The sequence below is a fragment of the Balaenoptera borealis genome, assembly GCF_965194805.1.
Source record: "Balaenoptera borealis genome assembly, chromosome: 20".
NCBI classification, from domain to species: Eukaryota; Metazoa; Chordata; class Mammalia; order Artiodactyla; family Balaenopteridae; genus Balaenoptera; species Balaenoptera borealis.
The window spans coordinates 23,781,326-23,794,700 of NC_138879.1; the positions used below are offsets into that span (position 1 = coordinate 23,781,326).

The 13,375-nt window shown below is 56.8% G+C and overlaps 1 protein-coding gene across 14 annotated transcripts in view; it reads right to left on the minus strand.

Moving 5' to 3' along the window:
- CACNA1G (calcium voltage-gated channel subunit alpha1 G) overlaps positions 1-13,375 on the minus strand; it is a 63,604-nt gene that overhangs the window by 44,042 nt on the left and 6,187 nt on the right. For 12 of the 14 annotated variants that reach the window (XM_082372531.1, XM_082372533.1, XM_082372532.1 and 9 more), the window contains exons 2-9: positions 11,308-11,419; positions 11,009-11,142; positions 10,516-10,613; positions 8,273-8,432; positions 7,487-7,787; positions 7,227-7,319; positions 4,252-5,035; positions 1,979-2,355 (exon numbers count right to left, since the gene is read on the minus strand). In XM_082372531.1, coding sequence (XP_082228657.1) covers positions 1,979-2,355; positions 4,252-5,035; positions 7,227-7,319; positions 7,487-7,787; positions 8,273-8,432; positions 10,516-10,613; positions 11,009-11,142; positions 11,308-11,419 — 2,059 coding nt within the window. Of the gene's footprint in view, positions 1-1,978; positions 2,356-4,251; positions 5,036-7,226; positions 7,320-7,486; positions 7,788-8,272; positions 8,433-10,515; positions 10,649-11,008; positions 11,145-11,307; positions 11,420-13,375 lie in introns of those variants that run through there. The other 2 variants (XM_082372541.1, XM_082372542.1) reach the window with 2 other exon arrangements.

The window sequence follows — 13,375 nt, forward strand, 5'->3', positions numbered from 1 at the left end:
CCTCAGGAACTTGCATAAGGAGATGTTGCAGGCACCGTGACTGATTGCTATTACTTCTTCCCCAAGGGGGTGTCCTTCTTGATGTCTAACTGAAAGCCTTCTTGCTGCAGCTTCATCTGCCCTCAGTCTCTGTGACTCAGCTTCTTTCCAGCACAGTCAAAGCCTCCACCAGCAGCCGAGGAGGTGCCCCCGGGGGGAGGGGCATCTGATCACGGCCAGAACTGGGGTAAGGGAGAGGAGGCTGAGATTCAGGCTCGGGAGCTGGCGTAATGGGAGCTTAGGAGCTGCCGCCACCTGGATCGCGGCAGCAGAAAATGCCGCCACAACCAGCCCGACAGAGCAGAGCACCTCTCCCCAGGAGGCTGGCTGAGCAGGCGTGAGCCACACACACCCACGCCCCATGCGCCCAGACACAACACGCCCACCAAAGTGCCATACTCCCCACCTGCTGACCCTGCAGCCGGTGTCCTGCCCCGCTTCCACCTCACCTCCGTAGGAAAGGAACAGGGTATAGCCGGCAGGGTGGGGGTCATTGAGGCAAAAGGAAGGGGCGTCAACATGGTTGATGGCGATGGAGGAGGGGCTGGGGTGCACCCGGCTGGACAGGGCAATTGGGGTAGGAGCTGAGTGGGGTGGACGGTAAGGGAATTCAGAACCCCCTGAAAAGTGAACATCTCACGTTTGCTCCAGCCAGGCTTGGACCTAGGATACCCAGCCTCGACCCAGACCCACTCCCCGCACTGCCCCGTGGCCACGCCCAGCGGAGCCCAGGCCCCGCCCCATGGTTGCCCCACCCCTGCCCCACCCGTGCGTGCGTGCGTGCGTGCGTGCGCGCCCACTCCACACCTCTGGCTCCACGTGCCTGTACCTGTTGGGTTGGGGCAGTACCTGGCTTCGGTCGGCACCAGGGAAGGTCTGGCAGCCCTGACCCTCCCTGAGCCCCAGGACAGTGAGAACACCCAGGGGAGAAGAGCACAGAAGGGCCTGTGAACCGCAGCACCTGCCTGCTGGCCTCCCTCCTTTCCCAAGAATCCGACAAGGGGGTGACCTGGAAGGCCAAACTAGGGGGAAGGGCTGCCTTCTGAAAGGATTCCTGTGGGGGATGAAGCCATAGCCGGTTGTGAGGCCCCATGGTACCTGCTCCCACCTCCAGTGTGGGAGTGGGGTCAGTGGGGTTCGCCAGGCCACCCCTCCCATTCTTGCACCGCTCTTCGAGAGAAGACAGCCTCCTCCCCCTCAGCCCAGATCCCACTGCCTGCAGCCGTCAGCCCCGCAAAACAAGCCTGCTTCCTCTTCCACATGACAGCCCTTCAAATATTTGAAGACAGCTCGCCTGTCCCTGCTGAGCCTCCTCTTCTCCTGACTAAACATCCAGGTTCTTAGAACGATTCCTCAAGCGCAATGGTTTCAAGTCCCCTCACCATGCTGGGAGCTCTCTTCCACCCAGAGCCGCCCTCCCCGTTCACAGCACGGCTCCCAGAACAGAGGCCAAGAGCAGATGGCCTCCCTCCCTACCCCGCCCAGGGGCAGGCTCCAGTCCTCCACTCCTCACCTCTACCTGCACAGCCCCCTGCTGCCTCCAGTCAATCACACCCCTAATTACTGAGTCAGGTGAATGCCCGGGGGCCCAGCCCACCCCCTGTATGTGACCTGGCCCTCCAAAAAGGCCTTGCCCACGTCTGATGCTCATCACTCATTTAAATCCTTTAAAGCCCACCTCCTCTCAGAAGCCTTCCCAGATCAAACACACCCAGCGCAGACCCTGCCCCTGCCCTGGGCAACCTCCACACTCAGAGACTGTATGACATTCACTGGCTTTCACGCTCCAAAGAGTCCCCACGCATTGGTGCCTCTCCCTCCTGTCCTCCTCCCTGCCGTGCAAGCTAGCAGCATGGAGAGGAAACTGAACACGGGGAGGGAGGGGAGGAAGGTAGAGGGTCCCCAGCCCCAGGGACCATGCCCTTGCCCGTGTCCCTACCTGCTCGTGGTATTCGACGCCCATGCTGAGCGTGTTGACCAGGATAGCGATCATGATTCCCCGACCAAAGTACTTGCTGTCCACAATCTTGCGAAAGGTGTCACAGATCAGCCTCCAGAAGGCCAGCACAGAGTTGGGCTCCACGTCCAGCCCCAGGCTCCGTCGACGCCAACTGTGGGGATTCCGGCGGTCGCCGTGCTGGGCGTCCTGGGTGAACTCATAAACTGCCTCGCTGTCTGAGTCAGGCATCTCGTGGCCGGCGAGCTCCACCTCCCCTGCCCCAGTCCGGACACAGTAGGGACAGCTGTCTGGGCCACAGGCTCCGCTGTCTGCCTTCAAGCAAGGGCTGGAGATCTTGCAAGAGCTTTGGCAGGTGCCTGGGACAGGAGAGTAGAGGCTAGAGACTCCAGGGTTTCCAACTTGGGGTCACCCTTCCCTCAGAGTGTGTATAAAATGAGTGGGGGAGTTCGGGATTCTTTCAATGATGTGGGTGCTAGGCACTTGGTGGGCAGGGGTGCTGAATGACTTGCAATGTGGGCAATCCTGAGTAATAGAATGCCCCCAAACGCCAATAGCATCCCACTGGCAGTCACTGCTGGTTGTCCTAGGGTTTGTGCAGTTGACCTAGGAGCCTTCAGGAAGGAGCCTAGACCATCTTTCCTTCCCAGGGAAGCCAGCCCTGCATTAACACTGCTTTAAGTAGCATTTTCCAAGGGATCCTTAAGACACACACCCATACATGTGTATTCATGTATGTTCTCACACCAGACACACACACATGTGCACTAGACACATACTCGCATACACACATGTACTGTGTACATACGCATACAATTTACGAGTCATATATACATGCACAGCCAAACACAAGTGTGCACAGACCCATACATATCACAGGTGCACGTGTGCCAGGCATGTGCATACATGGGCGTGCATACACACCAGGCAAGAGCACCACCCCGTGTGCACGGACACGCACCTATACACATCAGACACGTGTGGGCACATGCACACATGAACACCAGACATGTGCATGCAGACGGGCACATACACACACCAGACACCTTCATGCACACACACACACACACACACACACACCCAGACTGCGCATGTGCACGTACACAGTGACCTATCCCAAGACGCCAACGTCCATTTAAATCCAGCTTTGACCATAGATTGTGAGAGCTGAAAGGAACCTCAGAGACCACCCAGAGAAAGCATGGATGTGAAGACGCCTGGCTCGGGGCCCAGCCCTTCCGCCTGCATGCAGGAGGACATCAGTAAACACCACTGACAGCTATGATGGTCCCAGCCCTGCCTTCTACACAGAAGGAAATAGAACCATGCGTGTGTGCGGCTGGCTGGCCCCCCTTGGCAGGGTAGTAGAAGAGCTGGCACAAGAACCCTTCCCACTGCATTCTGTGATGGCACCTTCCTGTCCCAGCCCACATTCCCACATAACAGCCCACAAATATCCCACTTCTCCCACGTGCCACATCCTTCCTGAAACACAGGCCCTGGGCTTCGGCTACAGTGAGTCTGTCTGTGGAGGAGGGTGTGCCACCCCTGCCTGACTGGGGGATGCCCCCAGGTGCAAGCATCTCCCTTCCCCACGACACTGGGTGTTCCACCCATCAGCCTAGCAGCCCTTGAGGACTTGCTGCACCAAGCCCCAGGTCTCCCTATGGGGACGGAGTGACACTCGCGTTTACAAGAGTGCCCTTAGCATGGGGCATGGTGCCCACCACAGTCACACACCATTTCCCCTCTGAACCTGCAGCAAGGACTACAGAGCGTGGGCCTCAGAGTCAGAGGGCCCTGACTCCACCCCTCACCAATGGCACCGCCTCGGGCAAGTCACACAACCTCTGCAAGCCTCCTTTGTCTCATCAGTAAAATGGGGATGATAAGAAAGTTTATCACTTAAACTGATGAGAGGCTCCAGTGGGGTTTTGCTTGAGAAGCATGTGACAGGCACACAGCAAGCCGGCAACAACTGCAAACAGCATAGAGCAGAGCACATAGCCGGTGCTCCTTACATGACAGCTGTTGTTATTATTACAGTGTAGGAATTATGATTCCCATTTTAACAGATGAGAAAATTAGGGCTCAAAGAAGCAATGTGACTAGCTGAAGGTCCCAACGCCAAGAGTGGCAGAATGGGAATCCAAGCCCTGTCCTTCTGACTCCAGATGCCCCAGTCCTGGCTAGGATGGGACATCACCCGGTCCCTGGGTGAGGGGCACCAACATGCCCCCACCCAGAGTTCTCACCTGTACTCTGTGTCTCCAGCAGCTTGTGCATAGAGCTGTAGGGTCTGGGTGGGATGTTGAGGCTGGTGAGGGTGGGGGGTCCAGAGGTGGGGGCCACCTCCATTAGCGCCTTCTCTTTCAGCATCTCTGGTGGAGGGCTGGTGTGCATGGTGGGGTACACCTTCCCACTGCCCACAGTCCTGCCCGATGCTTCCGATGGCGACCTGGGAGGGGGTGCCTGGCAGCGGACTGGTTCCAAGTGGCAGTCCGCATGGTAGAAGCTGTGCACAGACTCTGCACCCCCTGGAGGGCCCCCGGAGAGGGCGAGTGTCGAGGGTGGTGGCAGCATGAGCCGGCGAGATCCATTAGCATCCTTGTCCTGGATCTGTGGGCTGGCCCGGGGGACCCGTAGCGTCCCGTTGCCCAGGTGGTAGTGGTGGTGATGGTGGTGGTGATGGTGCACCAGGTGGTGGACGGACGGACGGCGGTGGGAGCGGGAGCAGCTGCCGCTGGGCTGGGGTTCCTGGCTCCCGCGGGGAGCTGGGCTGCTCAGCAGCCCGGCCCGCACGCCCGCTGCCCGGGAGACCTGGGCCAGCCTTCGGGCTGCTTTCCGGAGGATGTACACGAGGTACTTGAGCAGCTCCTCATAGCAGCTGCCCGGCTCGGAGAAGCTGGCCAGGGTGCTGGCGTTGGAGAGGAACCGCACGCGCTGCTCCCGCATCAGCTGGCTTTCCCGCTGTTTGGTCTCTGAGAACTGCGTGGCAATCACCACCAGGCACAGGTTGATCATGAAGAAGGAGCCCACCTATTGGGGTGGGGACAACAAGAGGGGACAGCCTGAAGGAAAGGGAACCACAGTGCCAGCCACCGCGTACCGAGTGCTCCCTGTGTGCCAGGCGCTGGACTCAATAATTGTCCAAGCATCATCCTGTTTTGTTCTCATAACAATCTCAAGAGGTGACACCTTTATTGTCTCCATCTGACAAGTGAGGAAACTGGGGCTCAGAGAGCTTGAGGAATTTGCCCATGATCATTCAGCTAATGCACAGCAAAGCTTAGACTTGAACCAGCCTCTATGGAATTCCAAGGCATTGCTATTGATCATGAGGTTATCTGGCAAGGATATCTCCCAAACTCCCTGCCCCTAAACATGCCCATCCTCCGAGATTCTGAGCACCCCCTCCCCAATTCCCATTAGTAGTTAGAGAAGGCTGTGGAATGAATGCTCTCTCGGGGACATGGGGTTTTCACATTGGGCTGAGCTTTTGAGATCTTGGCAAAAACATTGTTCACAAAACTCCTGCTTCTAGTCCCAAGTCTAGCCGCGTAAGCTGGAGTGAGACCCTTAACCATGGGACCTCAGTAATCCCAAGACCATTGGCCTTGGCCTTTCCCCTCCCCCAGCTGGGTAATGGGCTGAACCCTGAACCCTGCAGACTAGCCAGGTTGCCACTCTGACTTGGCCACACTCCCCCATCTCCACCTCCATGCCTCAGTTTCCCCCGGGGTTCTGGGATGGCAATTGCTTGGATAACAATCCAGAATGAAGGTAATGAATATTTATGGTGACAAAGCAGATTTTTTTTTTCTAGCTTGTGTCCTAGTAATTATGATAATTAGCTTCACTAGTGTGATTCCAGAGAGCTGTTTGGAAAGATTTTTCATGGGGTGTGTGGGAGGGTGGAAACAAGGCCCCTTACCTCTCTGTCTGCTTCCTTCCCACTCCCCAGGCCCAGGGAGAGCTGAATGGTGAAAAGATCCCGTGAAAAGTTCACGAGACCACTTCCCAGAGGTGATGGCCTTGCCACCCAGGTGATGGTGGGGGGAAGGGAACAGGCCCCCACCCTTCCATACCAGGGATGGTTGGGGGTGGGGCGCTGTTCTTTCTCAGGGACACCTCTCACTCACCGAGAGGTCTTTATTCTGACCCTCTGGAGCCTGCCTAAGTCCTGAGTAGATCTTAGTCTCTTTCTCTCAATATCTGTCCCTCTGTCTGGCTCTGTCATTGGCCTCTTGGTGACATGGAAAAAGGGCTGGATTTGGAGTCGGTAGCCTGGGGTTGAATTCTCAGCTCCAGCGACCGAGCCTTCTGAAGCTCAGAGTTCTTATTTAGGAGATGAGGCCACAGTCCCTGCACCTGCCACCTCACAGGGGGCTCTGAGGATTAAGCAGGCAGCAGATGTGACAGCGCACTTCAGCAGCGACGCTCAGCCCAGCAAGACTAAGCCACAGCACATGCAAAGCACCTGACGGGGTCAGACAAATGAGGAAATGTCAGCTTCCTCATCTGTAAAATGGAGACAACAACAGGATCTTGGTGAGGATTAAATGCACCAGCACATAAAAAAGTGCTCAGAGCAGGGACTGGCACATAGTAAGTGCTCAATAAATATTAGCTATAAGTTGTAGCAATTAAATGATTAATTATGAATGATAGTGATTAAATATTGCTACTTTTTGCCTCTGTCTACTGTCCTCATAAAGTCTTGGAACTTCTGAGCTGGAACAAGAGATCACGCAGTGTTTCTCAACACCGAATGATGGGAATTTGGGTGGAACAGTTCTTTGTTTGCAGGACTGTCATTTCAGGGTGTCTATTATCTACACCCTACCCCCCCAGCAAAATGCCGATAGTGCTCCCCTAGTTCTCGTAAAAAACAGGACCACCCTTTGCCATTGCCAAATGCCCCCTGGGAGAGGCGGCATCACCCTGGGTTGAGGACCACCCATTTTAATGATGAAGAAACAGATGCCCAGGGTGGGGCTGGGGGGCCTCATAGGGAATGACTTGCCCAAGATTTTAAGTGGTAGTAAGTGATAGGCCTTGACCTTGGATTTCCTCCTGACTCCTCATGACAGGTGCCTTCTGCCTGTGTCTCTATGGGACTTTTCCTGAGAGCTAGAGCTTCAGACCAAGCAAGTGCCCTCTCTGGACGCCCCCCACACATGTTTCCCCAGGATCCCCCATCCCCACAGGGGCCTGAGGAATCACTCACGATGATGAGGAGGATGAAGTAGATGAAGTTGTAGAAGGAATGAGCATCCATCACAAAGTACATGATGTCGACCCAGCCCTCCAGCGTGATGACCTGGGGAGGTTGCAGAGGGGCAGGCTGTTTCTGGGCCCCCTAAAGCCTCCTGCAGTCTCCTCTAGAGGCCCTGACCCCATCCCAACCCTGAGGATGGCCACTCCAAGCCGGGACTGTGTCCCGACACTTGTGTTCTGGGGACTCTCCCAGGGCCCAGGCTGCCCCACCTGGAAGATGGCAATCCAGGCATAGCCGATGTTGTCGAAGTTGATGGCGCCCTTGAAGGGGTTGTGCTCCCCTGCGGAGCAGTTGGTGTAGTACTGGTTCCAGTTGACACAGGTAGTGTTGCTGGAGCTGTTGTAGGCCTCGTAGTCCAGGCCACAGGGCGGGCCGCCACCCCCGTCCCCGCGCAGCGTGGGCACACTCCTGCAGGAGCGCATGCCGTTCTCGCGAGGCTGGGAGCAGATGAAGGGGTTCTCATCCTCGTTCTCGGTCTGGTAGTAGCGCTCCAGGTCCACGCTCAGGGGGCTGGGAAAAGGAAACAGGGATGAGGCTGAGAGCAGGGTTCTTGGGGGACAGGGCCCAGGAAGGGAGAGCTGTGTGGAGGCACTGAGGCACACAGGGCGAGCACTGGGAAGGGGCAGGGATTCATGGGTGCGGATGGGGTGCGCCAGGAGCATGCAGATTGAGGGTGAAACTCCAGAGTCGGGATGTGGGAAGTCTCCATCCTAGAGCAGAGGTTCCCAACGTGGCTGCACTTTAGGCTCACTGAGGAGCTTTTAAAAATCCCCACGCCCAGGCTGAACCCCACACCCATGAAATTAGAATGGGCAGCCGGGAGAATGAGGCCTTGCCGTTGTTTAAACTCCCCAGGTGACTCCAGTGTGTAGCCAAGATTGACAACCAGACATGTCACTAATAAGAGAACGGATATGTCACCAGCAGCAGGAACTGAGGGAGGTCCCAGCCCCACAGCCACTCCCAGGTCACCTCCCGGCCCATGTGCCACTCACAGGCTGAAATTCTCGGGCAGGAAGCATCGGTTACGAAGCAGCCCTGCCCACAGCTGGACGCCAACGATGCCAAAGATGAAGAAGACGAAGAAGCACAGCAGCAGGACGTTGCCCAGCATGGGCAGCGTGTCCAGCAGCAGCGTGACGAGGATGCGCATGCCTGTGGGGGCAGAAGCCACGCTGGGGGCGCCAGGCTAGCCGCGCTAGGCTGGCTGCCACGGGCCTGGCAGCACTCCCAGAGGGGGCCCACCGGGGCCTCTGAGGCTGAGACAGCCCGGCTCAAGCTGGAGGGAGACCAACAGACACTGCTAACTCTGCAGGCAGCCCTCGCAGCCCCTAACCCCTACCCACTATCCCTCTTGGCCCGCCCACACCAGTCAGAGCACAGTACCACCAAGGATGAGCAGAGTGGCCGCAGTTTCCAAAGCATCCTCCAGCACCGCATCCCACTTAACTCTCCCAACATCATCACAGAGCTGATATCACCCCAATTTGCAGATGAGGGTTGAGGCTCAGAGAACTAACATGACTTGTCCAGTACCACAGAGCTGCTAAGTGTAGGTGCCAGGACTTAACCAGGCTCTCTGCTTCCGCATCCCACTCTCCAACACACACACACACACACACACACACACACACACACACACACACACACTCCCACCCTACTTCCTTCTCTCACCAGATATAATCACCTGACCTTTCTAAGTTATAGACACCAAAGTCATTGGGGAAACCAAGGCAGAGAACCCCAGCAGGGACGTTAGCAGGCAGGAATTTCCCTTTGAGAGCCAAGCCCTCAGCAGGGGCCAAGATGCCCTGCACTTCACCATGGTTCTGAGCCCCCTCCCTGAGTCTAGTCTCTGCTTGGTCCAGATCCTCACATCAGGACCTGAGGAGACACAAGGCTGTTTCCTCAGGTGGCCGCCAGTTAACAACCCCTTCCACGGGGAAAGCCACCACAAACCTGCCCCTAAGATGCTGTTAGGGATACTGCCCTCCCTCCCCACTCCAGATCTAGGACGTCTAAACTAGCTCCCAGGCCACCAAACCCTTGTCAAGCACACAGACCTCTGGTGGCTAGTTTCGACCCCCAAAGTGACACTCGTGGCCCCCTGACCCCTCCAGGGAAAAAGCTTCTAAGCAGCTGCTAATTACTCCTCCTGGTGACTGAAGTGGCCCTGCCCCGCCCCTGCCACTCAGTCCCTCTCCCCTCTCCCCTCTCCCAGCCCCCTTCAGCTCCTCTGTGCTCCAACTGAGATCAATTCCTCAGGGTTTGCATTAAGGGAATTACACCGGTAGTTAGAGGCCTATAAATCTGCCAGCGATCACCTGGGGCGCGAGAGGAGGGAAGACGTGCCCCTCATCTGGGGTTCCTGTTAACACCAACATACACCAATGCCTGGAGGACACATTGAGCAGCTCTGCCCACCCAGACACACACACACACACACACACACACACCACAGGCACACACACAGGCACGCGTGCACACGCAGCAAAGGGGGCTACTGCTACATCAGACACTGAGCCCCAGAAACATGCCCCCACCCACCCCACTCCTGGGATGGCAGCAGAGACCATCTGCAGCTTGTGTAGGTTGGGGAGTTGCAAAGGGGGCCTGAGAAAGGGTGGGGGGCGGGATGCAAGGGGAGCTGGAGCTGCCAAAGCCTGGCTGGCTCAGAAACTAATGCGGTTTAATTTAGATAATTGTCCCAGCATTCAGTTGCTGCAGAGGCTTGGAAGGGGGTGGGAAGAGGAAGGGGACACAAGCGGAAGGATGAGGCATGGAGCGGCCGTCTTGAGAGAAGTCATGCTCGGGGTGGCCAGTGCTGTCTCACCAACGAGAACCAGACCGCATGAGAGGCGGTTCTGGCTAGAAAAGGCCATCCCACTTTGCACCCACTCCTCCTGGCCTGCCAGCCTCTCCACCCTGCTCCCACCCGCCCCTATTCCACTGGAGGGAGGGTGGTCTAGCTGAAGGGAAGGGGTCATCTGGGACATTCCTGAGACTCTGACCTAAAATCAGGCTGAAATGAGGGGTAAGGGGCCGCAGCCCGGATGTGGGCTCCCTTGGGCTCCAGTGACCCAGCTCCCCACTGAGCCCTTCTCTCAGGGGGCTTGCCTCAGTGTTCCAGGCCCCCATGAGGCCTGTGAGTGGCCAGGAGGTAGGGGTGGGGTCTGAGATTCCCATATCTCCTCTTGGGGTTCTCTGCCCGGGGGCCGAGGAATGAGGGGTCACTCACTGGGCACCCGGTTAATGGCCCTGAGCGGTCGCAGCACACGGACTGTCCTGACAGCTGAGAAGCTGACGTTCTGCAGGTCCAGCGAATACTCCAGCATCCTGCAGGGAGGGGCCCAAAGGGAGGCCCTTTGAGTCTGAGGCCGCCGTGGGGGTCAAAAGAGGTCAATGAGGAATCCTGCTGTGGTGGGGCAGGAGTCCTCCCCCTCCACCAAGGGACCCTGAAAAGCCAGCTCTCTCCCTGGGGGCAAGGCCACCCCTAAGCCAAGGACAGACTCCTTATCAGAGAATGAACAGAGGAGGGTGTGGATGGAGGGGCCTTGGAATTCAGAGAAGTACTGGCTCAAGCACTATAGGACAGCCCCGGACCCTTGGTGGACAGCCAGGGAGAAAGCAGCACTGTAGCTGGGCTGGGGGAGGGGGCCGGGCCTAGAACTGGCCCTGGGGAAGGGACCAATCTGATCCTTCGCTCTCCTGCTCCAAGCCCAGGCCCTCACCCTGCAATGACGATGAAAAAGTCAAGCCGGTTCCAAGTGTCTCCCAGGTAACACTTTTTCCCAAAGATGCCCAAGGCCACCATCTTCACCACCATCTCCACAGCGAAGAAGGCAAAGATGAAGTCATCAAAGGCCTGATGTGGGGACAAGAGGCTGCTGAAACTGAGAAAAGGTGTGGGGGGGAACACCCCCCTACCCCACCCCCACCCCCTCCTCTGGGCTCAGGGCCTCTTGCAGAGAAGGTGTCAGGGTTATAAAGATCAGGAGCTGCCCCCTCCCGCCACCACACACATGCTTACCTGCAGAATCCGGCAGCGCTGGGAGTCACAGGCGATGTCTTCACACGGCCGGAACATGCCCAGGGTCACACAGTTGAGAAGGATGACCAACATGCTGATGCGCTCAAACCAGGTACCAGGCGGTCAAGGAAACAGCTGGCCAGGCTGGAGTTGAGCCCGGGCCCCCACGCCCTGCCCAAGCACCTCCCACTGCCTGACCTGCCAACCCCATCTGAGAGGCAGCCAGATGTAGCCAGCTGGTCCCACCTCGGCTCATCTCACCTCTCTGTCTGGACCCAGCTTCCTCTTCTGTAAAGTAGGAAAAGCCACAAATACCCTGACTATTTGCACAAGCCATTTGGGGGATAAAATCGATCGTGCTTGTGGAAATGCCAGGCACCAAGAGTTTGCTGCTGAATCTGAATCTTATTCTCCCTACCTCACAGGGAAAATGTGAGAAGCAAATGAGATAATGTATGTGAATGTGTGACACAAACCTAAAGTCGGATTATGCTTGCCTTACAGTTTACCAAGCACTTTCACAGCATGCCACATTGGATGCTCACAACAGCCCCGAGAAATATCCGGGCTAGATCACCTCCTTCCCCAGAACCCAAGGAAACTGAGGCCCAGAAGTCATGTGCTGAAGGTCACAGGAGAGACCCAGATGAGACTGAGCTTTCCAAGCTTCTGATCTGGGATAGCAGCTTCCATAGCTGCTTAGGCTGCAGGGAAGGGGTTGTCACGACCGCACTGGCCCCAGACGGACAGGCCGAGGCAGACAAGCACCACAGAACCGGAGCCTCAGGCTGCCTCTTCCCCAGCCAGCCCCTGGCCTCTCAAAGCCCTCAGATGGCCTCCAGACACATTCACACAGTTAAATAATGAGGACCCACTACACACCAGGCCCTGCGCTGGACATAAGCCCCCAGCCTGTGCAGAGCAGACGGTACCCTGTATACAGACTATGCCACCATCACACCTTCTTATGGCTTCCAGCAAAGCCCCACCCTGGACCAACAGACTCTGTTTTGCAACAAGGGGGAGAGAGGGGTCTTTCTAAAACCTGAGTCTTTCCACAGAGTGGATTTCATTAAGGGGCTCACTTCCAGCCCATCTACAGGAGGATGTAGAAAACGGCCTCCGGACCTTAGAGAGTTCTGGGCACCAGACTCACAGATAAGTGACCAAGCATCCTGTTTTCTCAAGGAAAACCTGAGAGGGGTGGGGAAGAGTAAAGAGGTTAGAAACAAGCAGAGAGTGGGGGGCCAGGGGAAGGAGAAGGCCGTGAGGATGGAGGTGGGGAGGGTGTCATGGCAGCCCACAGCACAACCCACCAAGCCAGACTCAGTGAGACAGAGAGCGCCCAGAGCAGATGGAATCTTCCTGTCATAACTCCACTTCTAGAGTGAGAAGGCTTTGGCCAGGGACCCAGGGACTTACCTTGAAGCTGATCCCAGCCATACCCCATCTCTGTCCTGAACCTCAGACCACACCCCCTCTCCGGGAGCCCACACTCAATCACCTCAAAGCCCTCCTGCCCCCTCCTGTCACCCAGGCCCTTTTCCCTCAGACTCACATCCCTTCCCACCAGCAGGTACCCTAAATGCCCAAGGCACTACAATTTCCCTAATCTTACATCCTCACAGGAATAAGAGTTAAAAAAAAAATTCTAGGCTTTTGGGGTAAGTTGATGGAAGGGGGAAATAAAAAGAGTGCTCTGTTTCCATGGAGCTGTTTTCCTGAGTGGAGCCGGAGCCCAGTGGATCTATCCCCAGAATAAGGGTCAGCCAGGGGTCAGCCTGGAAAAAAGGGGACAGGGAGGGAGCTCCTTTGGGACCATCATCTGAAAAGGGAAGGACACGATTACCTTCAAGAACTGGCCTGCTTTCCCCAACCTAGCCCCCTCCTCTCCTCTGTAGGGAAGAGGGTTCTGGAAGGGACCCATATGAGCAGATGTCTCTACATAGGGACAGGTGGGTAGTTCTCCTGGGAAGAGGGGCTCCCGGGACACCTGTTTGGACCCCTCTAATGGCAGTGAGTCCACCATGTCATCTGTGCCCTTGTCTCGTCTCCCTCGCTGAGGCAC